Source organism: Puma concolor, chromosome C2 (genome assembly GCF_028749965.1).
Source record: "Puma concolor isolate L17-30 chromosome C2, mPumCon1.1.hap2, whole genome shotgun sequence".
NCBI lineage: Eukaryota > Metazoa > Chordata > Mammalia > Carnivora > Felidae > Puma > Puma concolor.
The window spans coordinates 315971-341354 of NC_141675.1; the positions used below are offsets into that span (position 1 = coordinate 315971).

Here is a 25384-nt window from a genome sequence, read left to right on the forward strand (position 1 = left end):
ATGACTCTAAACCCATATCTTTCTATAATAACACTGAATGTAAATGGACTAAATGCGCCAACCAAAAGACATAGGTATCAGAATGGATAAAAAAACAAGACCCATCTATTTGCTGTCTACAAGAGACTCATTTTAGACCTGAGGACACCTTCATATTGAAAGTGAGGGGATGGAGAACTATTTATCATGCTACTGGAAGTCAATAGAAAGCTGGAGCAGCCATACTTATATCAGACAAACTAGACTTTAAATTAAAGGCTGTAACAAGAGATGAAGAAGGGCATTATATAATAATTACAGGGTCTATCCATCAGGAAGAGCTAACAATTATAAATGTCTATGCGCCGAATACGGGAGCCCCCAAATATATAAAACAATTACTCACAAACATAAGCAACCTTATGGATAAGAATGTGGTAATTGCAGGGGACTTTAACACTACACTTACAGAAATGGACAGATCATGTAGACACATGGTCAATAAAGAAACAAGGGCCCTGAATGATACATTGGATCAGATGGACTTGACAGATATATTTAGAACTCTGCATCCCAAAGCAACAGAATATACTTTCTTCTCGAGTGCACATGGAACATTCTCCAAGATAGATCACATACTGGGTCACAAAACAGCCCTTCGTAAGTATACAAGATTTGAAATCATACCATGCATACTTTCAGACCACAATGCTATGAAGCTTGAAATCAACCACAGGAAAAAGTCTGGAAAACCTCCAAAAGCATGGAGGTTAAAGAACACCCTACTAAAGAATGAGTGGGTCAACCAGGCAATTAGAGAAGAAACTAAAAAATATATGGAAACAAACAAAAATGAAAATACAACAATCCAAACGCTTTGGGATGCAGCGAAGGCAGTCCTGAGAGGAAAATACATTGCAATCCAGGCCTATCTCAAGAAACAAGAAAAATCCCAAATACAAAATCTAACAGCACACCTAAAGGAAATAGAAGCACAATGGCAAGGACAGCCTAAACCCAGCAGAAGAAGAGAAATAATAAAGACCAGAGCAGAAATAAACAATATAGAATCTAAAAAAACTGTAGAGCAGATCAACGAATCCAAGAGTTGGTTTTTTGAAAAACTAAACAAAATTGATAAACCTCTAGCCAGGCTTGTCAAAAAGAAAAGGGAGATGACCCAAATAGATAAAATCATGAATGAAAATGGAATTATTAAAACCAGTCCCTCAGAGATACAAGCAATTATCAGGGAATACTATGAAAAATTATATGCCAACAAACTGGACAACCTGGAAGAAATGGACAAATTCCTAAACACCCACACGCTTCCAAAACGCAATCAGGAGGAAATAGAAAGCTTGAACAGACCATAACCAGAGAAGAAATTGAATCAGTCATCAAAAATCTCCCAACAAATAAGAGTCCAGGACCAGATGGCTTCCCAGGGGAGTTCTACCAGACGTTTAAAGCAGAGATAATACCTATCCTTCTCAAGCTATTCCAAAAAAAATAGAAAGGGAAGGAAAACTTCCAGACTCATTCTATGAAGCCAGTATTACTTTGATTCCTAAACCAGACAGAGACCCAGTAAAAAAAGAGAACTACAGGCCAATATCCCTGATGAATATGGATGCAAAAATTCTCAACAAGATACTAGCAAATCGAATTCAACAGCATATAAAAAGAACTATTCACCATGATCAAGTGGGATTCATTCCTGGGCTGCAGGGCTGGTTCAACATTCGCAAATCAATCAATGTGATACATCACATTAGTAAAAGAAAAGATAAGAATCATATGATCCTGTCAATCAATGCAGAAAAGGCCTTTGACAAAATTCAGCAACCTTTCTTAATAAAAACCCTTGAGAAAGTTGGGATAGAAGGAACATACTTAAAGATCATGAAAGCCATTTATGAAAAGCCCACACACAGCTAACATCATCCTCAATGGGGAAAAACAGAGCTTTTTCCCTGAGATCAGAAACACGACAGGGATGTCTACTCTCACCGCTGTTGTTTAACACAGTGTTGGAAGTGCTAGCATCAGCAATCAGACAACAAAAGGAAATCAAAAGCATCAAAATTGGTAAAGATGAAGTCAAGCTTTCACTTTTTGCAGATGACATGATACTCTACATGGAAAGCCCGATAGACTCCACCAAAAGTCTGCTAGAACTGATACATGAATTCAGCAAAGTTGCAGAATACAAAATCAATGTACAGAAATCAGTTGCATTCTTATACACTAACAATGAAGCAACAGAAAGACAAATAAAGAAACTGATCCCATTCACAAGTGCACCAAGAAGCATAAAATACAGAGGGATAAATCTAACCAAAGATGTAAAAGATCTGTATGCTGAAAACTATAGAAAGCTTATGAAGGTAATTGAAGAAGATATAAAGAAACAGGAAAACATTCCATGCTCATGGATTGGAAGAATAAATATTGTCAAAATGTCAATACTACCCAAAGCTATCTACACATTCAAAGCAATCCCAATCAAAATTGCACCAGCATTCTTCTTGAAGCTAGAACAAGCAATCCTAAAATTTATATGGAACCGCAAAAGGCCCCGAATAGCCAAAGTAATTTTGAAGAAGAAGACCAAAGCAGGAGGCATCACAATCCCAGACTTTAGCCTCTACTACAAAGCTGTAATCATCAAGACAGCATGGTATTGGCACAAAAACAGACACATAGACCAATGGAATAGAATAGAAACCCCAGAACTAGACCCACAAACGTATGGCCAACTAATCTTTGACAAAGCAGGAAAGAACATCCAATGGAAAAAAGACAGTCTCTTTATAAATTTTTTTTTATAACATTTATTTATTTTTGAGACAGAGAGAGACAGAGCATGAACGGGGGAGGGTCAGAGAGAGGGAGACACAGAATCTGAAACAGGCTCCAGGCTCTGAGCTGTCAGCACAGAGCCCGACCCAGGGCTCGAACTCACAGCCCTCACGGACCACGAGATCATGACCTTAGCTGAAGTCGGCTGCTTAACCGACTAAGCCACCCAGTCGCCCCTAAAAAAGACAGTCTCTTTAACAAATGGTGCTGGGAGAACTGGACAGCAACATGCAGAAGATTGAAACTAAACCACTTTCTCACACCATTCACAAAAATAAACTCAAAATGGATAAAGGACCTGGATGTGAGACAGGAAATCATCAAAACCCTAGAGGAGAAAGCAGGAAAAGACCTCTCTGACCTCAGTCATAGCAATTTCTTACTTGACACATCCCCAAAGGCAAGGGAATTAAAAGCAAAAATGAACTATTGGGACCTCATGAAGATAAAAAGCTTCTGCACAGTAAAGGAAACAAACAACAATACTAAAAGGCAACCAATGGAATGGGAAAAGATATTTGCAAATGACATATCGGACAAAGGGCTAGTATCCAAAATCTACAAAGAGTTCACCAAACTCCACACCTGAAAAACAAATAACCCAGTGAAGAAATGGGCAGAAAACATGAATAGACACTTCTCTAAAGAAGACATCCGGATGGCCAACAGGCACATGAAAAGATGCTCAACGTCGTTCCTCATCAGGGAAATACAAATCAAAACCACAGTCAGATATCACCTCATGCCAGTCAGAGTGGCTAAAATGAACAAATCAGGAGACTATAGATGCTGGAGAGGATGTGGAGAAACGGGAACCCTCTTACACTGTTGGTGGGAATGCAAATTGGTGCAGCCACTCTGGAAAACAGTGTGGAGGTTCCTCAGAAAATTAAAAATAGACCTACCCTATGACCCAGCAGTAGCACTGCTAGGAATTTGCCCAAGGGATACAGGAGTACTGATGCATAGGGGCACTTGTACCCCAATGTTTATAGCAGCACTCTCAACAATAGCCAAATTATGGAAAGAGCCTAAATGTCCATCCACTGATGAGTGGATAAAGAAATTGTGGTTTATATACACAATGGAGTACCACCGGGCAATGAGAAAGAATGAAATATGGCCCTTTGTAGCAACGTGGATGGAACTGGAGAGTGTGATGCTAAGTGAAATAAGCCATACAGAGAAAGACAGATACCATATGGTTTCACTCTTATGTGGATCCTGAGTAACTTAACAGAAACCATTGGGGGAGGGGAAGGGAAAAAAAAGAAAAAAAAAGAGGTTAGAGTGGGAGAGATATCCAAAGCATAAGAGACTCTTAAAAACTGAGAAGAAACTGAGGGTTGATGGGGGGTGGGAGGGAGGGGAGGGTGGGTGATGGGTATTGAGGAGGGCACTTTTGGGAGGAGCACTGGGTGTTGTATGGAAACCAATTTGACAATAAATTTCATATATTGAAAAAAAATATTCATTATTTTTATTACTTTATTTGTTCAATACTTTAGGCATATGCTTTTTAAGCTCAAACTAGTTATGGAAAGAATGGAAACATATTTAACTCATAAAACCAATCTTGGAATTTTCAGAAGTTTGAATTGTGAGAAATGTAATCTTGGTCTTAGATAAACCAAAATATTTTACTAGCTTTTTTTTATGATGGTAAATTAGTAAAGACTGAATCATACTGAAGTTTTTCTTTTATTTTGAAAATTATGCCTTTTGTTATTATCTTATAGGCAATTATAAAAGCTATTAGGTAAATATACTTAAAAAAAAAAACAGATTACTGGTTTATTATAAAAGGGTAGAACTCAGGAAGTGCCAGATGGAATAGAGGCGTGGGGCAGGGTGTGAAGAAAGGGTGCAACCCTTTCCAGCACCTTCACGTATTCATCAACCCGAAGCTCCTAAATAAACTTTCTAAAGTCCATAAAAAGAAACACAGTTTAATAATGTTTCTCTTTTTTCTTATGTAGACAATTTTGGCTTTATCTGAACTAAACATTCCTGAAGAATTTGTAAAACAAATGAATGTGTTTTGGATGAATAAAGGAAATCTGTCATGTTTCCAAGAAAGGGGAGAATGGAAAGGGAAGTGAGGTAGAAAACATAAGAAGGAACTGGTTTTAGACAACTAATCATTTTTCTCTGTAAGCAGAGGAGATAGCTGAGGCATGCACACACACCAAAGAGAGTGTTGTATATTAGATCTTGACATTGACATCACTTGGGTCCTTGACGGTTCTGTTGAGTCACAAGATTTTTAATACCAGCACTTATTAAAATTTTTTTTTAACATTTACTTATTTTTGAGAGAGAGAGAGTGAGGTAGGGGCAGAGAGAATGGGAGAATCAGAAGCAGGCTGCAGGTTCTGAGCTGTCAGCACAGAGCCCGACACAGGGCTCCAGCTCAGGAACCACAAGATCATGATCTGAGCCGAAGTCAGCTGCTTAACCGACTGAGCCACTCAGGCACCCCAACACCAGCACTTATTAATTCACAATGTATGGAAAGCAAGGAAGGATGCCTCCTGCATGAAACAATTTCATGAGACTTCTTTCTTTTTTTGGTATCTACCTCCTTAAAATATATAGCGAAACACTGACATTTATGCAATCAAGTGATTTACCAGTCAACAATAAAAACAAAAATTTTTTTTTTAAGTTTAGTTATTTTGAGAGAGACTGTGAGCTTGAGCTGGGGAGGGGTAGAGAGACGGAGAGAGAACGAATCCCAAGCAGGCTCCACATTGTTAGCATGGATCCTGATGGGGGTTTGAACTCATGAACTGTGAGATCATGACCTGATCCAAAATCAAAAGTCATATGCTTAATCCTACTGAGCCACCCAGGCGCCCCTCAGCCAACATATCTATGCTAACATATCTCAGCTAACGTATCTATGATTTCTGACTGTAAGCCTTTAACAGACTGGAGAAAAAGCACGGGACATGTCAATACCAGAAGCTAATCCTAAAGGTGCTGATGAGGGAGAAAATTCTCATATATTAGTTTTAGCTACAAAATATTTTAGGAAGGCAATTTTTGAGTTTGAATTGTGTTTAGAATCCTTCTTATACCAATTAAAGAAAGTAGATTATTGGACAGTCAGAATTTTGTTTTCATTTTTTAGAGTAAGTCACCTCTCAAATGAATAGTTGTGTCCATATTAAAATTTCTCAAAAGAGGCCATTTTAATTCCAAATTATTTTTGATGAGATTGAGCCAGTTAGGGAGATATGCATTAGCATTCTAGTGAGAAAACATACAGAAAGCAGGTATCTGGTCTGGAAGAGGCAGAGTTTTAGATGGAGAAGATCCCAGAGAATTGGGGGTATGTCCATAGGTTGGTGTTCATGTAAATTTTTGGCCCTGAGTTTGTCAAAGGCCATACATCACCACACTTTTCTGACTGCATGGAAGGCAAAGCCCTCAGAGTACATTCTCAAGAGCTGCATGTCCTGGTGGGAACAGGGGAAACCTTGAGCCCAGGGATGCACACAGCAAGCGTGTGCCTGTCAGCGATGGGCCTGTCAGCGTGGGCCTCCGGTAAGGCCTGTTCCTGGTCCCGGAAGGATTTCTGGAGCACCTCGGAAAGCATCTGTCTTCCTGACAGAATCCTGTCACTGGCTGTCTACTCCTAGCCCAGGGGCTGATGGTTCCTTTTGACCCTGGCTGTGTAGAGACAGCCCTCTGTCCCCACTATGGCCAACTAAAGATGCATCTGTGTTGCCTCAATTTCCTCCTTTGTAGCTATGTCTAAGAGTCTGTTTGGACAGGGGAAGAAACCTCTAGATACGTTTTTCTGGGTAAATGAGATGACTGGAGAAATCACCTATCCCCCATGAAGACAGATGTACTTGAAGCTTCTCCAGCTTCTCTGGAGAACCCCCAAGATAGGCCCAGATCTCAGCATGGGAGCGTGCAGGGGCTCCTTCCAGTGACCAGGGTCTGTCCAACACACCTGCACAGAAGGCTGTCCTTTCACCTCCTTCTAAGACTTCGCTGAAAGACACTGGCTCAAGAAATTCCCTCCCATCTGCACCAACCTATGGCCTGGCTAAGGCTGGATCAAGGAGCACCCTCCCCTTCTCCCCACCCCCCACACCCAGCCAATCTCAGCAATTCCTGTCACCATCTCACCACCAGGAGGCGCTCCACCAACATGAGGAGCCCTTGGACCAGCAGCCTGCCCCCAGTGTCTTCCTTTCTTCCCAGCCCTTCTGTCCCCTGGGCCTTCACCTGCAAGCTGAAAAATGTCCTTAACTGGGAATAACCGATTTTCCTTTTGAACTTGAGAGTATTTGCATGGTCACGCCTTCCTGAGCTGCCCATGGCCAGAGTGGCCTGTGACCTCTACACCTTCGTGCTCCCCTCTGCCTCCCCTGCAAGCACACAGGACTGTGGGCAGAGTTCTTAGAAGAACAAACCAAGTGCTTTCAAACCTCATTTCAATTTAGATTTTGACACATAGCATTTTCTAGATCTTCTTTTACCTCCCAAACCACCTTGGTATTTTGCTCCTAAGTTTTTTGGGTTCAAGAATTTGGTTCTGATGTTGGTGTCAGAGCAGTACTTTGGTTCCCAGCCAGAGTCAGAAGGATGCTTCTTTGGTGGAGATGGGAACAAGCTAGAATGAGTGTGACCCAAAGGCCCTGTGTCCCTGGGCACAGCCCGGGGCCACCTGGACTTGGGGATGGCCCTCAGGGCTGCCCTGGACCTTGAGCACAAAGGGGCTGGGGCCCTGACAGGAGCTTCAAGGCAATCTGAGGCTGAGACAGACTTTGGGCAGGGTGCCCCTTCCAGCTATGTGCCTTCCCTAGTGGACAGGCTCCCTGATGATGCTTTGGTGGGACAGTGGACAGCTGCTCGGCCCTCCAGAAACGGATGACCACTTTCCTACTGATCCGGTCATGCTGGAGTGGGAGGCAGAAGCAGGGGCTCGGAAACACTGTCTCAGCCTGAGGACTCCAGGAAACTCCAGTTCTCGGGCCTGTGGAGCAAAGGCCTGAGGTCCCGCCTGCCTTGATTCTGTGGCCAGTGTGTCCTGTGACCCAGTCAGAATCCTGCCTCCCGTGGCCTCAGTGCAATGTAGGGGTGAGCGAGCCCGTTCTGCACAACACGCCCGTAGCATGTCAGCCCTGCTGCCTGCTGGCCCGTCCGCACCACGGTGCCAGGCCTGACACCTCGCCATCCAAGGTCTCTGTTTCTGTATCCCCCCTGCCCACCTGCAAGGGCACATCTGATCCTGACTTGTGGGTTGCCTACGTGCAGTACTAGCTCAGCAGTGGGCACACACACGGCCGGGGGCGCTTCTGCCCGCTCAGACCCCTCACAGCCCCTGGGACACCTGGGCTCTAACCCCACCTCTCTTGTCTGCCTCAGGCAGAAAGGCCTTGGGCAAGTCTCCAATTTGGGGTGTCAGTTTCCTCATATGAAACATTCATCAGCTTAGGGGGAAAAATTGCTATAATGCTCCATAATAGGTATGTCCCCTGAGGGAAGGGTTTTGAGGGACCAGCAGCCTGAACTTGCAGGAAGCAGGGGAATGCAGGGAAGGAGAGGGTCCCGTGGCACTGACTCAGGTCTGATCTGTCTGGACACTGGCTGCCCTGCATCCTCTTCCTCCTCGTCCTTAGGAGTGAGGGGAACCTAGGCTGGCGGCCAAGACCACCCAACGGAGGGCTCTGCATTCCTGGGGCAGACTCACTGAGGGCGGGAGAAACTTCAAGAACACAACCTGGTGTCTCCTCTTAGAGATGGGGAGACTGAGGCCAGATGAGGCCTTGCCCAGAGCCACTCTGTGCAGGGAGCCACTGGGAGCCCTACAAAGGTGCCCTGGGGATTGTGTCAATAATTACAGAACAGGCACCTGTGGTGACCCTGCCAGGTCACAGGGCTCGTGGTTGGGATCGGTGCCAGGTGGCACACGTAACAGGCAGTCTGGAAACAAGGGGGCACTTTGTGGGCAGCTAGCTGCCAGGCCTCACCCAGTGCATCAGTGGTTCCTGCACCCTGGGTCTGGGTGCCAGCCTCCCAGGAGCTTAGGCTCCCAGCTCTGGGGCCTGTGGTGGAAGGCTGCCAGGACCACAGCCCCCTGTAGAAGAGCCCAGAGCCTTGGAGCTACCAACCTCCACAGGACATGGTCTAACTGGCTCACTCTGGGGAAGCACAGACAGGTCCCTCGAGGGAAGTTGGGGTGGGGTGGTGATACTGGATTAGTATAGGGGAGGTAGGAACTCTAGGGTGCTGGGACAGTAGCCTGAGCTGGAGGGGTTCACTTCAGGGGCCTCTGCCTGGGATGTGCAGAGTCCTTGGAGGTTTCAAAGGTGAGCTGACTCCAGATGCAGCCCTGGTCCCTCTTACTTCACCGATCCATTTCTCAATGCCCACCACTCCCTCATGAGCTCAGGGGGGCTGCCTGGAGGCAGAGGTCTTTAAGAAATGAAGGAGGAAGTAGGGCTTGGGGAGATCTGTCCTGAAGACAGATGTGGCTTCCGACGTAAGCCAGGCCATCAGTTTCTTGTAATTTCTTATTATGTTCTAGGAGTTGTGAAACTATTAATAACTGAATAAGGAAAACAATAATCTGATTAATGTATTATTTATTATATTATTGTTAACAATCAGTTCTGAGACAAAGTCCAATTCAAAACATATTACTGAGGATTCTATATTAGTTGATTTTAGAAATGGCATGATCCAAAGCTACTTTTCAATAAATTTTCTTACATAACCTTTAAGGAAGGAATTGTTCACCCCCATCATTTGGCTCTGGAAAATCCTTATAGGCAACATTTTTACATTAGAAAAACAAATTCAGTATACTTGTTACTGAAGGTTCACAGGGATGATATGCACAAACTATAAAAATTACACATCACTATTTCTTTTGAACACACATTTGAATTTAAACAGTTTAAACAATCGGTGTTTTAGATGAATTTGAAACATACTTCAAGAATGGTTAACAGCTCCTTCCCTTTCTGATGCACTGTGAAAAAAACTTCCTTTCTTATTTCTTCAGCCAGCAGTAGGAGCCACGAAAATGGTGTCCCAAATTAGATTCACTTTATCCTCCTGAGAAACAAGCTGGAGAGGTTTTGGATCTGGCGAAATACATTATCCGAAGGGAAAGGACTGCAGAGAGAGAAGCCCCGCGTCTCCAGAGGGGGCCGCCATGGCCCTTAGGTCTGGGCCATGCTGCGACCTCAGGGAGGCCACACAACCTCGCACACGGGCGGCTCAGAGGGACTTCATGCCGGATGCGAAACACTGGTAGGAACAGGAAGCCCGGGGTTGAGGAGGTGACAAATCCTGGATGGCCTGAACCATTTTACACTTGATTCTACTTGCTGGAACTCTGTGGGACACCAGCAAGGGTTTTTCCAGATAGTTTGTCCATGAGAAACCAGAGTCCCCTCACTGATTCAAAGACATTCACTGTCTGTTGTGTCATGCTACCAACAGTTGTGATAGATTAATGGGTAGGAAAACCCACGGGTTTAAACCCAAGTTTTCTGTCACTAAGATGTTTCCAACGAACTGGTATCAGACTGCTTATGTCCATGTCAATACCATACATACATCCAGTTGCTTTTTTTCCTTCTACTCTTTCTTTCAGGAAAAATTCGGTTATCTAATTTTTGCCATCCGTCGGGCTTCTGTTTTGGACAGCAACTGTCCCGTACTGGCTGCAAAATACGCATTTGTATTGACCCATGAGATGTAACTACAAAGTTGCATGTTGAATGAGTTCCATTGCTCCGGAGTTACGCTGAATGAGACCTGATTACACTTACGCATGCTCACTCATATAAAAATATATATCCTCAACTTCGTAGAACCCCTCATTTATATACCGCAAAATATGTTCCTTGATGCTGACATCTTTTTACCCAATCTTGCCAATCAGCTAAGAAACGCCATAAGACTGGGAGATAAAACCTTTTAAAGCAAGTTTTGTAGCAGACATTAATTTTTAAAAAAGGTCTACTTTTAGAGCAGCAGTTAGAAATTTTGTCCTTGTAATATGTAAATAATACTGTTATATTAAATTGTGGATTTAAATAAGTTTAACGGTTTCTTGTCTCTTCAAAAAATAATACCGATTTCTGTGTTACTTAACGGCTTCTCCATCCTTCCAGTTCCAAGGAATACAAACGTCTCCATCTTGCATGACAGAATAAAAATGTGAAATGCAGAGATGCATCCCTCGTAGGTAAGGCAGTGACTGTTCTAGAAGTCTCTTACAACAATCCACCATTTGTATACTAGAAACGCTGGGCTCCTTATAAAACTTTCCCAGAGAAAATTTCTTCGTTGAAGCCTCTATCAATTCATTTTCAATAACCTTTAACCTGTCATATTGAAAATAAACGTAATATTGCCACAAGCTATCACCAAATAAAATAACATAAAATGTAGATACAATTTCATATTGTATTATATATTGGGGCTCTAATATTATATATTGGGGCTCTAACTTTCCACTCTCAACATTGAAAATGGTGTTGCCCGCAAGGGGCGAATTACATGCTCAGAACACATGCCAATCGTTGTCGTGCATGTATCTCTAAAAGTATTTGTTAAATCTTTTTTAGCAGCAATGGGTAAAAATAATTAATACATAGTTTAAAAAGTTCTAATCCTGCCTCACTGAGCAGCTGTTAGTGACCAAAGAAGGCAGAAAGCAGAGTGTAAAAGCCATAGTTTTAGGAACCACCTGCTCTCTGACCCTTGGGCAGTAATGACTTCTGGAAATTCCCAAATACCCAAGCTGGCCCCCTGAGGAGGAAGGGCTCACTCCACTCACTTCCAAACCCATCAACTCCCTTTCTGCTCCCTCCCCTTCGCCTGCAAGCAACAATGCCTCTTCCATCAAGGGCTTGCGTAAAGGCCTGCAAAGTAGACAACTCCCGGCAGAACTTGGTGTCTTAAGTACATTATCCCACAGGTGGTCAATGTTTACAGATATGTTTTAATGTTTATTTACTTATTTGAGAGAGAGAGAGAGAGAGAGAGAGAGAGAGAGAAGAGAGAAAGCATGAGTCAGGGAGGAGCAGAGAGAAAGGGAGATACAGAATCTGAAGCAGGCTCCAAGCTCCAAGCTCCAAGCTGTCAGCACATGACCCCATGCAGGGTTCAAACCCATGAACTGTGAGATCACGACCTGAGCCGAAGTCAGACACTTAACCGACTGAGCCACCCAGGCGCCCCAGTGAACATTCTTTTAAATGGTTGTTTCTTCTATATGTCAGTATCGAAATTATTTAAACATTCTTCTATTATTGTACATTTCCATGGTTTCCAGTTTGTCTAAGTGACATTAAAATTTATAGTATGTGATATAGGGTAGGAGGAAACGTGAGTGAACTTCCACAGAAACACTGAGTGAGGACAGTCTGTCTGGGGACAGCTGGCTTACCGCTAGGCCCAGGTTACCCTGGGTCACGACCGCCCTATGTAAGAGCTGTGCACAGGTTATTCCCAGCCTCCAAACACAGCAGGGGTTCCACAGACAGTGCCTGCACTCTCCCTGGCAGCCAGGAGGTGCAGCCAGGCGGTGTTACGAGGCAGTCTTGAGAAGGCCACGTGGAGTCTACTTGGGACCCAGGTACTAGCTTATTAGCATAGTGGTTTTAAACCGCTGGCAGGCTCCTGCAGAGCTATTCCGAGGTTCCCTGTGGGGACGGGGGCCCCTAGTTCCCTTCCTCTTCAGACAGAAAACCGGCGAGTTTTTACCTTTTTTATAATTTGAATTTCCACTCAGAAATCCACTTTATAGAGATATGCAGCTAAAAGGTGAAAACCACGGTCTAGGAGCACACTTCGTCTGAGGGAAGCCAGTAGTCTTAACCACCCCCTGGTGATTACAAGGAGGGCAACCTTGATAGGGTGGGGAAAAAGAGCAAAGGAGAAGAGAAGGCAGAGTGGAGGGGACCTCTGGGCCCAGAGTCAGAGGTCCGCAGAAGGATGAAAGCAATGATTATGAGGGGAGGTATACTGGGACCAGCAACAAAGTGGCTTCCTCTCCACGGGTGGTGAAGCAGGGACGAAGGCTCCAGGGCCAGGGCCAGAGCAAGGCTCAGGCAACATGCAAGTTAATGGATTCAGTCCGTTATCTTCCCGAAGGCCTCCTGTGTGCCAGGTGCTGATGCTGGCACTGGAGGGAATAAGAGGCAAAAGTCCCTGCCCTTGTGGTACTCACATTCTGTCTGGGTGGGCACAGGCACTGAATAAATAAGGAAAAGAGCTTGTCAGAGGCCGATGGTGGTGAGTTCGAGGGAGCAAGGCAGACCAGGGCATGTGGAGGGGCTGCTGCAGGGGAGGGGGCCGGTTCCGCTAACCGCCAGGGAAAACCTCACCCAGAAAGAAGGTAGATGCGAGCTGAGACCCAGAGGGAGGTGAAGGGCAAACCGGGAGGACACTGGGAAGAGGCGCTCCAGGCAGATGCCAGGGGAGAACAGAAGGGCCACGCGGCTGGGGCAAAGTGAGCGAGGGATGAGTGGAGGGGGTCCTGGCCTGCAGGCCACTGACGAGCCCCGACTGGGCTTCTCTCAGAGTAACTCACTCTGGCTGCTCTGATGAGCCACTGTATTGACCCGACTCACTGGTAGGATGGAACTTCCAAAAGCTAACCCATGTGAACCGCATTTCTTTTTATCTGACTTCCTCAAAATCTAGTAGCAATACACTGAGCCTATTAAGTGGCCGTTGAGAAGACAGAAGCAGCAGCGACAGTGTAGCCAACAAAATTGTCAGCCCTGACGACGACAGGCTGGCCAGGGCTGCTCCCGAGGGTTCGAGCTGACTCACAACTGAGAAAATCACATCACAAACATGGAGGCTGAGCACCCAGTCAGGAAGTAGGGTGTTTGTGCCATCGGATCCCGCCAGCGCAGCTGTCACCAAACCCACAAGCCAAACAAAGACGCAGCTCCTTCACTTAGTTTTTATATGCAAACGACCCCGTTATTTCTTGTCAGAGGGATGACTTCCGTGGCCCTCCTCCACTGCCACCCTCGATCTCTTCTGAATGAGCAACTGGTAGGCACGGAGGGGTGAGCGGGTGGCAGGACAGGAAAACCTGGAACCAATGCCCCAACGGTCCACGGCTCAACGGTCACCTCTACCTTCTCGGTGCCAGTCTCTGTCCTCCTTGCTGCCTCCCCGGACACGTGCAGCCACCTTCTCTGGGCCTCCGTGGCCTTCGGGGAGCAGTAGCCCTGGTGCTTCTCACTCAGCCCCACCCTGGCCCAGCTACCCAGCGCTCGCACCTCCCACCAGAAACACATTCCAGGACGGCAGGGACCCGGCCTCCATCTTTCTATCGATGGCACCTTTCAGTCATGGCAAATGACAGCTGAATGAATGAATGAATGAATGACTTCTCAGTATCCAAACCTCCTTTGCCAACATCTTTAGAAAAACAACCCTGTTTTGAGTGTAATATCCTTTCTTCATAGTAGAAACATTATTAAGCAGTATCCACTGGCCACAAAACAGGAAACTGTTGGCTAAGATTCCTTCAAAGATACAAACGACACAGATACAGGACTGCTTATGAACTGCAACAATTTTTTACTTCTAATCTCTTCTCCTTTACTTAAATTCAGATGAAGCTTGCTTTGCACCAGTAGGTCTCAAAGTTTTAAACAGAAAACATGCCTGTCATCTTTCTTTCTGATACTCTTATCTTCGTTCTGCTCTTGAGTTGACTTTTATAGTAACAAGTCTTGATCCTCAAATTGAGGCACATGGTGGTAATGTAATTTAGACTCTTATATCAGGAAACACCATATGCAATTCTTGGCAGAATAAGGTGGGGGGTAAGTAAACATGGACTATGCACCAAGGAATCAATTTTCTAAGTGTAATACAGTTTTTATGTCCCATATTTATGAATTCTGAATATTCAAATTTTTATTTATTTATTATTATTATTTTTTAATGTTTATGGTTGAGTGAGAGAGAGCACGAGCAGGGAAGGGACAGAGAGAGAGAGAGAGAGAGAGGATCCAAAGCAGGCCCTGTGCTGACAACAGAGAACCCAACACAGGGCTCGAACTCATGGACTGTGAGATCATGACCTCAGTCAAAGTCAGACGCCTAACGACTGAGCCACCCAGGCGCCCCTGAATGTTTAATAGACTGACTGGTAGGAAGTTACAGAGGGTTCATAGCACTCACTCTTCTTTCCTCTTCATGTTGTCTCTTGCCTGTTGGGCTTTGGTTAGAATAAACCACTGGAGCTTTGTTGGATCACAGAGGCTTGGGATGTTAAAGTGCCCGAGTTCATGCAAGCTTGGAGCATATCTGTCACTGTAATGAAATATACATAAAAGGAAAAGTCACTGATCTCTCATCCCCCACTCTGCCCCCAAAGAAAACATGTTATTAGTCTGATTAGTGATAAGGGAATTTTTCAAGAAAATCCATTTTAAAAGTATAGCAAAATTACATTTTAACTTTTGCTGTCCCCAAAGAGACACTTTCAGGATAACCGCATTCTTCCTCACTGTATGGCCACCCTCACCTGTAAATGGAGGCAGTAGCCCACTAGACGGTGAGGTGTGCTTTTAAACAGCAAGCACAGGCTGTGAAAACAATGTGTGCACAACAAACACAGGCTGATTCAAATTAGTCTAATGCTATAAAGTTTTCCACAGGATTGACTTTGCCTTGAAGTGGCAATGTATTTCAAAAATGTTCTAGAGGTTCAATCCTTCAATCCTCTCATGTTGGCTTTTTTAATGTGTAAAAAGCGCTGCTAACAGGAGTGACATTCTTTTCTTTAGTTCCTAAGAATCACAAAGTGAAACACAAAACAATTTAATCTACCTACACACACATCTAAGTGAAAGAATAAAAATAATTCTTATTTTAGATATTTACCTGTTAAGGATCATTTTTAAACCACGTAGACTTCGAGGGTGAAAGGGTATTCTATTTTTCAACAGCCGATTATAGAACACATCAAGAAGAGAGTAATACTCTTCAAGTGTCAATACTGGCTGCAACTCTTCGATATAAACCACTTGTATGCCACCTAGAAGATAGCTTATTTGGTCTTCTAACAGCATCAGCCTCCTCCGAAGGTCAAAATAACTTGGTAATCTTTCAAAAAGCTACAGTATTTTAAAAAATGAAAGAAATACTTAGTTTAATAACATAAAACTAAGTAAACATAAAACATAAAACAATGTTAGGATTCCAATTAGTGGTATTGAGAAATTTTAACAACAAAATTGTTTTTCTAGAAGGAAAGCTCAAATAAGTACTATGACTTAATGTAGGGCTGGAAATATTAATATTCAAAACAACCCACTGTAAATCTTAGGAATTTTTAGATAGGACTGAAGAGATTGCAGAAAAAAAAAGAAATACGTTCCAAATAAAAATAAGTCCTAAGTACTAACATTTAAATAATCAGGTAAGTGGGGCACCCAGGTGGCTCAGTTGGTTAAGTGTCCGACTTTGACTCAGGTCATGATCTTGCCGCTCCAGACGCGAGTTCGAGCCCCACGTCGAGCTCTGTGCTGACAGCTAAGAGCCTGGAGCCTGCTTTCCGATTCTGTCTGTCTGTCTGTCTGTCTCTCTCTCTCTCTCTCTGCCCCTCCCCGACTCGTGCTCTGTATGCCTCTCGCAAAAACAAACAAACATTTAAAAAAAATTAAAAAAAAAATCAGGTAAGAATCTCAAATTAGTTTAGAATGATTATATGGTCTAATAAAGAAGGGTCTGGGAAATAAAGTACATGTAGTTCCCTCCAAGTATATTTCTTGAGATTTACTTTTAATTACAACAAAACTCAATTACATGCAATAAATATCACTGAGCACCTACCATGTACTTAAGCACTAAACTGTGTGTACAGATTATAAAAGGTGGGCCCTGCTTTTCAGCTGGGGTGCAAGGAAACAAAACAAGAACCAGGATTCTTTGTACTAAGTGCCATGTAAACGTGAGTGGACACAGGGGAGAGGTTCAAGCAAAGGTTTCTAAGGAAGTCTAATGTGACCAGTCTGAAAACCTGAGAAGACAACCAGGATTTAGCAAGAGTTAGATACGTGTGGAAGTGTTTTGGGGGTAGAAAGAAGAACATGTGTAAAGATGGAAGCATGGCAAGGGCAGCACATCCCAAATTCTGGAGTCTGGTGTGGCTGGAGTGTGGCACGCGTGTGGAAAGGAAAAGGCTGAAGACGCGGGAGCGGCTGGACTGGGGAAGGCCCTGGGATGCTGCACTGAGGACTCAGACTTGACGTAAAGAGCTGGGGATGTACAACTCGCAGAGGAGTCGAAAGGCATCAACAACTCTGCGATGATAAAAGCAATAGCGGTACACAAGTTATTTGTAATGTATTTCCAACACTTTGTGAAAATAATTTCCCTACCCACTTTTTCCATTTTTTTCCTCTTAATGAGTTATCCATGTATGAATGGTAGCTACCTTTAAAAAACTTTTTATTTTCACAGAACATCTTTCATACAGTTTCCCCAACAGTAACATCTAACAAAACTACAGTATACTATCACAACTGAGAAACTGACATTGAAAACAATCCACTGACCTTCTTCAGACTTTATCAGTTTTACTTACACTCGGGTGTGGGTATGGGGGGCGGGGTGGTGTATGTGTGTATATGTAACTGTATCCCATGTGTAGACTGACGTGCCATGACCACAGTCAAGATACAGAACAGTTCCACTCTATGGATCCTGCATGCCTACCCATGCACTAGCCATGGACCACGGCGGGGAGAGTCCCTCACTCTCCAACCCCTGGGAACCACTAATCTGTTCTTTCTACGATTTTATTTTAAGACCATTATGTACATGGAATCACACAGTATGTAGTCTTTTGATACTGACTTTTTTCACTCAGCACAATGTCCTTTTGTGCCAATCCACCCAAGTTGTGGCTGGTATCAGTAGTTCATTCCTTCTTTTTGTTGGGTAATATTCTGTTGTACGCATGTGTCACAATTTAAACATTCACACACTGAAGGACATTAGAGTTTTTCTAGTTGTTGGCTATTATGAACATTTATGTACAGGTTTTATGGGAACATAATTTTTCACTTCTCTAGTACAAATGCCCAAGGGTGCAACTGCTGGGTCATATGGTCACACTTGTTTAGTTGTGTACCATCACACTCTTTCCCAGACTGTCTGTAGCACTCTATACCCCCACCAGTGACCAGTGCCAGAATTTGGTGGTATCATTACTTTTCATCTTAGCCATTCAAAAAAAATTGCCATCTGTAGGTCACCTTCTGTGACAAACCTGTTCATGTCTTTTATTTTTGTTTTTGGATTGTTTGAGGTTTTTTTTTGACTGTTGAGTTTCAGAGTTCTTTATACATTAGGTACACAGACTTTGTCAGAGACGTGGTTTGCAAATATTTTCTACCAAATATTTGAATAGCCACTTCACAAAAGCAAGTACGCAGATGGCAAATAAGCACATGAAAAGATGCTCAACATGATGGGTCATTAGGGAAACACAAATGAAACCCACATGAGATAGAACCATACTCGTGGTAGAACGGCTAAAACTAAAGACAACCATTGCAAATTTTAGCAGTTTCTTAAAAGGTAAAATGCCCTAACATGTGATCCAACTATTCACGGACAAATGTTCCTAGCAGCTTTATTTCCAACAGCCCAAACTAACACAGCTCAATGTCCATCAGTAGGTAAATGGATAAACAGACTGGGGTAGATTTAGATGATCAGATACTAACTACATGGCAATAAAAAGGAATAAATTCTTGATACATGCAACAGCATGGATGAATCTGAAAAAAATTATGTTGACTGAAAGAAAACAGAACCTGCCCCCCCTGCCAAAAAAGAGAAGTATATACTTTGTGATTCCACTTATAGAAAACTCTAGTAATATAAACTGATCTACAGTGACAGCATGCCAGAGGTTGTTTGTGGAGAGGGTGGTGGGATGGAGGAGAGGGCTTACAAGTGGACACGAGCACACTTTTGTGGGTGATGGATACGTTCACTATCTTGTTGTGGTAATGGCTATTTATACAGGTTAAATCTCATCAAATTATATACCATCTGTGCAATTTATTGTATGTCAATTATAGCGCAGTAAATCTGTTAACACCAAAACAATAGAAAGCAAGCCTTTTAGGCGGTGCCTCAGAAAGACTACAAAATTTCCAAATAAAAACTGACTTAAAAATCAGGTCCCTAAGTATTTTAACTACATGATAGTAAACACCTAATCTGAAAACAGCCGAAACTATGATTCAAGTTGTTTTTTAGTTCATTGACGTAACAACATAGTTTGAGACAAGCGTATGTCTATGACAAATCAGAGATTCTTTTGTTTTTAAACTCTTCCTTACTTTTGTCCAGTGATGATGGACATCCATTGTTCCTAGCATCACATGGCCCACCGCACTCATCCCGGAGCGGTCTGTAAATATTATTGTACATCCTGATGATAAAAACACAAACCCTTTGGTCACTGTCCAGAGATGCTTCATTCACCACTGTGCAAATAATTACTTAAACTTAGCATACAAATTCAGGATTAAATTAGGTAGAAGCTTAAAGGCTAATTTTATGTTGCTGTTTTATTCAAAGGAACACATTTAAAAATTCAGCTGTGATATGGTCACATCTGTAAGGATTTTTAACACTTAGTTTTCCTCCACAAGTTACAGATGTGTATAGCAGCTGTGTGATATTTGAAAAGAAAATGGAAATTGTTTACCTTTTGCATTTTTAAGTGTTTCCAAGTTCTGCTGTGCTAGGCGGCCTAAACTGTGAAGCTGGCTACAGCGATGGGCGATGCCCCAGCCCCTCTGCCACCTAGGACACCAGAACACAAAGGCACGTTAGCAGCAGGCATCCCTGAGGGAAGAGCCGTGCATTCACCCCAGCTGCTTAATTCCTGTGAAAGACAGAGAATTAATTCCTGCGAATGCTTTTTTCAAGTAGTCGTGTTTTCCAACTAGCTCATTATTTTATGAAACAACCAAATGGAAAATGAATGGTTGGCCAGAGGGTAAAAATATTACTACTATGTTCAGGTACCCAAAGATTTAAAACAAGCAAATATAGGGGCATCTGAGTAGCTCAGTTGGTTGAATGTCTGACTCTTGATTTTGGCTCAGGTCACAGTCCCAGGGTCATGGGATAGAGCTCCAAGTCTAGGTCTACACTGAGTGTGGAGCCTACTTAAGATTCTCTCTCTCTGCCCCTCCCCATTCACCCTCTCTCTCTAAAATCAAATAAAACAAACAAACAAACAAACAAATAAAGCAAGCAAATACACTATGCTGTTTCTATTTTAAAATAAGGGAATGAGGGGCCCCTGGGTGGCTCAGTTGGTTAAGCATCGGACTTTTGATTTCAGCACAGGTCATGGGTCATTCTTGCTCTCAAAATAAAGTTAAAAAAAGGAAAAAAAAAGAAAAAGAAGAGAATGAAATAGGAAACACTTAAAAAAATCTTTTCCATCTCCACATCACTCAAAGATGATGATTTTGTTTTAGATTTAAGTTTTTTTTTTTTTTTTTTTTAATTTATTTATTTGAGAGAGAGAGAGCAAGAGAGCAGATGGGAGAGATGGAGAGACAGAATCCTAGGCAGGCTCCTTACAGTCAGTGCAGAGCACCATGTGGGGCTCGAACTCATGCTCCATGATATCATGACCTAAGCCAAATTCGGACACTTAACTGACTGAGCCACCTGGGGGCCTCTGGATTTAAGTTCTAATTAGGAATTCCAGTTAGGTTTATCAGATTCTTTTTATCTTATTCTGGACTAAGTGATTTTTATGACATGTGATCTACTTATTTTATAAATGAACACTAAATCTTAGTGACAAGATGGAACCTGATGTTCACATGATGTTACAGAGGCACTGGTGTGCAAATGTAATATGTAAATATATTATTATTATATAATAATATATATTATATGGCACTGATCTTTAGCAGTGTCTGAACACCCACCCACCTGTGAATTCTAATTCCGTGGCTTACTAGCTCTGTGACCTTGAACAAGTTGCTTCTGTCCTTACTAAGCTTTCCTTTCCATACATGCAAAGTGGGATCGCCTCCTCCAGCACAGCATAAATCATGGGGAGAATATATGTGAAGGAGTAAGACTGTCAAAACACGTGCTCAAAAAACTTAGGTTCCTTCTTCACCCTATCACTGATTCTGATGAAAGTCATTTCTGTTAAGATTAAACCAATTTTCAAAAATTTTCCTTTAGCCCACAGTTGAAGAAGATATCATTTCAAATAAAATTAACACTGTGATAGAGCTACTAAATACAGTTCCTATTAACAAAGGGTCTTTCACACAGGCTGAATAGTTAGAAACATCATTGGTTGCAATGTCTCCATCTTTTGGAGGTTTGGGTAATTTTCTAATAGTGGAAAGCCATCACGCCCACGGTCCTCAAATGTTTCGGTCTCAGAACGCTTTTGCACTCTGAAAAATGGAGAACCCCCAAGAGCTTTTGTTTATGTGGCTTATATTTATTGACATTTACCATGGTAAAAATCAAAGCTGAGAAATTTCTATACCATATTGTAACATAATGCTTGTTTCTTTTTATGTTTAAGAAATCCTTTAAAAAAAATCCTTTTATTTTCCTAATCCCAGTCTCTTTGATAGATCATTTAGAATTTGCACTAGAAAAAGTTACTTTTATGTACAGGAATTTATTTTACAAACTTTTAAAAGGGATCTTGTTATTTGGTTGGAGCTAGAAAAGTCCGTGCTACTAGATTGTGGAATTGGAAGAATGCCCTATAAACAAAGCAGGGCCTAAAAATATTGACCTGATGATCAAAGAGCAGCTATCAGCAAAAAACCCAACACCCCACATACCCCAAGTCCACATGTTTTCCTTGAAATCTGAATTCTCTTATAAAACTATGATTTGAAAAAAAAACCCAAAACCCACTATGATTTGAACATACAAGAACAGAACATATACGTCTTATCAATACCGGGCAGGCACAAAGAAAAGGTGCTATTATGGTACCCAAAGAGTCATTTCAGTTCAAAAGAAGAAAAAGCATCCTGTTAATGAGGGTTGAAAACAACAAAGCAGGTTACAAGAAACAGTAATAGCAATGTCCAAGCTTCACACTGCACAAGTTTTTTTTTTTTAATATGAAATTTATTGTCAAATTGGTTTCCATATGACACCCAGCGCTCATCCCAACAGGTGCCCTCCTCAATACCCCTCACCCACCCTCCCCTCCCTCCCACCCCCCCATCAACCCTCAGTTTGTTCTCAGTTTTTAGGAGTCTCTTATGTTTCACAACAGTTTCTCAGAGTTCTCCTAATGGGGAGTCCTCCCTGGTGGGGAGTCCACCAGGCCCTGCCCTTTCTCTTCCTTACCATTTTAAACAGCTGTTAAATCTGTTTTTATAATAAACACCTACATGTATCTTTATGTACCTTGCAATTTCCAGGTTAATGAAAGCTTCTTTAAAAAGTCATGTTGGGGCGCCTGGGTGGCTCAGTCAGTCAGACTCTTGATTTCAGTTCAGGTCACAATCTCATGATCGTGAGATTGAGCCCCACATTGGTCTCTGGGCTGGGCATGGAGTCTGCATAAGATTCTCTCTCTCTTTGTCTCTCTCGCTCTCCCTCGGCCCCTCCCTTGCTAGTGTGTGCTGTCTCAAAAAAATTATATATACATTAAAAAAAGGTCATGTTATAAAACATGGAACCAAGAATACAACACCCATTTTCTCTCTCCCTTAATTTTAAACTTGGATACTGATCTCACATGATGGAGGAATAATTATTTTGTATATATTATGTGCATATGGAATAGATATTTTTCTTATAAACATTACTTTAAAAAATTAAACTGCTATGCTAAAAATGTCAGTATGTAAACTTTAGTTCACTGTTTTCAGCAAGAAATCGATCATTTTCTTACACAGATGAACATTTGACAATTTCTGAAAAAGATGACTGAAGATTATTTAGTAATCAGAATAATTAAATTAAAGATGCAAATATCTAACTGCTGGAAAGCTTGACCAATAGATAGCACCTGCTTACTCCCATCTCCAAATTAGGCTCTGCTTTTGTTACCTGATGTCCGAGAGCTGCAGCTGATTAGACAGGTCATCTTTTAGACGATCTAGTTCTTTTCTAAGTGGCAAACTGTTCTTCAACTTTCTAACTGCACTTTTCCCATTGTTATCTAACCAGGATCTGGAAAGAAAAAACAGACATACACACTTTGTAATACTGACTATAATGCAAGTATTTCTAGTACTAAAAGATATAAGCACTACTGTAAAGTAGCCCCAGTATTAAACTGAGTTTCCAACCAAGCCTTTACCAAATTATAAGCAAAACACCAGGTGGGGAAGAGTTGAGCACAGCCCACAGTAGCAGAGTGGACGGGGCATGTGGTAAGGTTGAAGGAAAGGAGGTGGCAGTGAGCCCCAGGGGAGTAAATAGACAGGTATTTTTGGAGACTCTGGGGTAAAAACAAAAACAAAAACTGGACTGGTAAGGTCTGGCCACTGTGGGCCTTGGATAGAGCTATGGGGGAGTAAACACTGAGAGCTCAGGGAATTAATGATGAAGATTAAACTAAGGAAGGAGTTGGAGTCTACCCAGCTAGAACCCACAAAGTGATCTTTGCAAGTTCCTTCAGCCACGGGCATTGCCTTCTCAATGTCACCAGCACCATTAGCTGTGCCTTCTGAGTCTGACTCTTTCACCTTATTAGTTTGCCCATCTGCTTTGGTTAGAAGTGTAGCTCTGCCCTGTCACATGGACATGGCTGAGTGACGGGCTAGTGCAGCCTACTGAAAGGCGTAGCACATGTGACTGATTCTGAAGTATCCTGACGTTTGAAATCTTTATCCCATCTCTAGAAATCTAGCAACAGGTTTAGCATAATTAAAATTTAATTTTTTTATATACAAAGGAAGTTATCGAAACTAGAGTAGGATTTAAGAGGTGCTGGCAGAAGAGACATTTTAAAATGATCAAAGTTGATAATCTTGAAACCAATAAAATCTTTCTGCATTTATCCAATGCCTGATACTGTGCTGTGCTGAGATATAAGGAAGATAAAGTCGCTGTGTAAAGGAAGACACACTTACTAAGGAATACAGAGATAAAAAATTAGGATAGATGAGCCTTTGTGAGAACAGAGGAAGAATGAATTCTGTCTGTAAGAGTCTGTGGAACAGGCGATATGTGACCTGGAACCTGAGAGACGTGTCAGATGTTTCCAGGCAGATTACTGTCGGGGGAAGGGCAAGCCAATCATGCTAGTGCGCTGGGAACCGTGAGGTGAATCAATGTGCCCAGATCATATAATGCCCCGAGGGAGGGAAGTATGAGATGAGACTAGGGAGGAAGGTGGGAGGTCTTACACATTGGGAGAAGGAATTGGGACTTTATCCTCTAAGTAAAGGTATTCAACTTTTAATTAATTTTTAATTCACTAACTCTGTATAGTAATTAATAACTCTTCCTACTCCCTTTTTACGAATATTGGTAAAAATTTTGTCATCGGTGCATAATGGGATAAATAAGAAAATAAATAAAAATATCTTATTTCACCTCACTATTATAAGCTATTGCATTATAAATTTTCAAGATTTTCCTCATTTATTAATATTATTCAACTTATTTTAAATCATATAAGAGAAAGCATGATTTGTTGACAAATGAATCATCAAAGAGCATGCCATATTTGGTTGGAGACAAAATGTCTTAAAATGTAGGCTGAAATATAATCTTATGACTATATGCTCATGACCTGACTTTTGGAATTCTTACATTTAGTGTATAAAAATCAGCTGGTCTAGTTTAACAGTTTTTGTGTTTTGTTTCTAAACACCGAGATAGAAATGAAGCTTCTAAACACAGTATTTACTACATACATGTAGATAAAGATACATGTTTCCTAGCCTCAGCCATGAGGGGTTTGGGAGCTACGGAGCACATCTATCCGCCCCAGACCTCAGATTCTACAAACCATTCCTTACTAAAAAGAATGAGAGCTTCCTGGCAAAATGGCTGAATCAAACATTGGGGCATGGACAGTCCAGATGAGCCTGGAACGACTTAATGAATCAGAAAGCAAAACTTCCCAAGGAACGATAGGGACATAGGAGCCAGCTTGAAGGGATGATGAAATTAGAAAATTGTTATATGGATGCTATCATTTAATATGTGATTTAGGCAAGAATCATCAATGAAGATTAGGGCTAAGGGGTAAGAATGCGGTGAGTAAAAGGATATCTAAATAGCTGTATCTCTTCAAAAGCAAGTAACCAAAAGGAAAACTTTACTATGGAAAAACAGAGGTAATCATCTTACTCATTTTTTTTTTCTTTAGTGCACTGGTTGGACCCTCTAAGACATGTAAGTTATAAAGGGGGACAGCAGTCTTGTTGCTGGCCAGCTTGTTTCTCCTCTCATCTGCTTTCTATTTTTCAAAAATTCCCCCAAACATGTCTCTTACTGACATTCCTTTGCTTTCTCTCACCAACCT

At 42.2% G+C, this 25384-nt stretch overlaps 2 protein-coding genes across 3 annotated transcripts in view; one reads left to right on the plus strand and one right to left on the minus strand.

The window, feature by feature from the left end:
• The window catches only part of TCAIM (T cell activation inhibitor, mitochondrial), a 74841-nt gene that overhangs the window by 14537 nt on the left and 34920 nt on the right, over positions 1-25384 (minus strand). The window contains exons 5-10 of one of the 2 annotated variants that reach the window (XM_025913937.2): positions 22954-23076; positions 19592-19689; positions 19221-19312; positions 15745-15977; positions 15040-15171; positions 9436-11207 (exon numbers count right to left, since the gene is read on the minus strand). In XM_025913937.2, coding sequence (XP_025769722.1) covers positions 10967-11207; positions 15040-15171; positions 15745-15977; positions 19221-19312; positions 19592-19689; positions 22954-23076 — 919 coding nt within the window. In that variant the 3' untranslated portion in view covers positions 9436-10966. Of the gene's footprint in view, positions 1-9435; positions 11208-15039; positions 15172-15744; positions 15978-19220; positions 19313-19591; positions 19690-22953; positions 23077-25384 lie in introns of those variants that run through there. The other variant, XM_086720269.1, reaches the window with a different exon arrangement.
• Positions 6603-7139, plus strand: CUNH3orf86 (chromosome unknown C3orf86 homolog). Its single transcript, XM_025913692.2, is given in 6 exon segments — positions 6603-6690; positions 6693-6776; positions 6779-6939; positions 6942-7032; positions 7035-7108; positions 7110-7139. Coding segments are annotated over 6 exon segments (528 nt in total).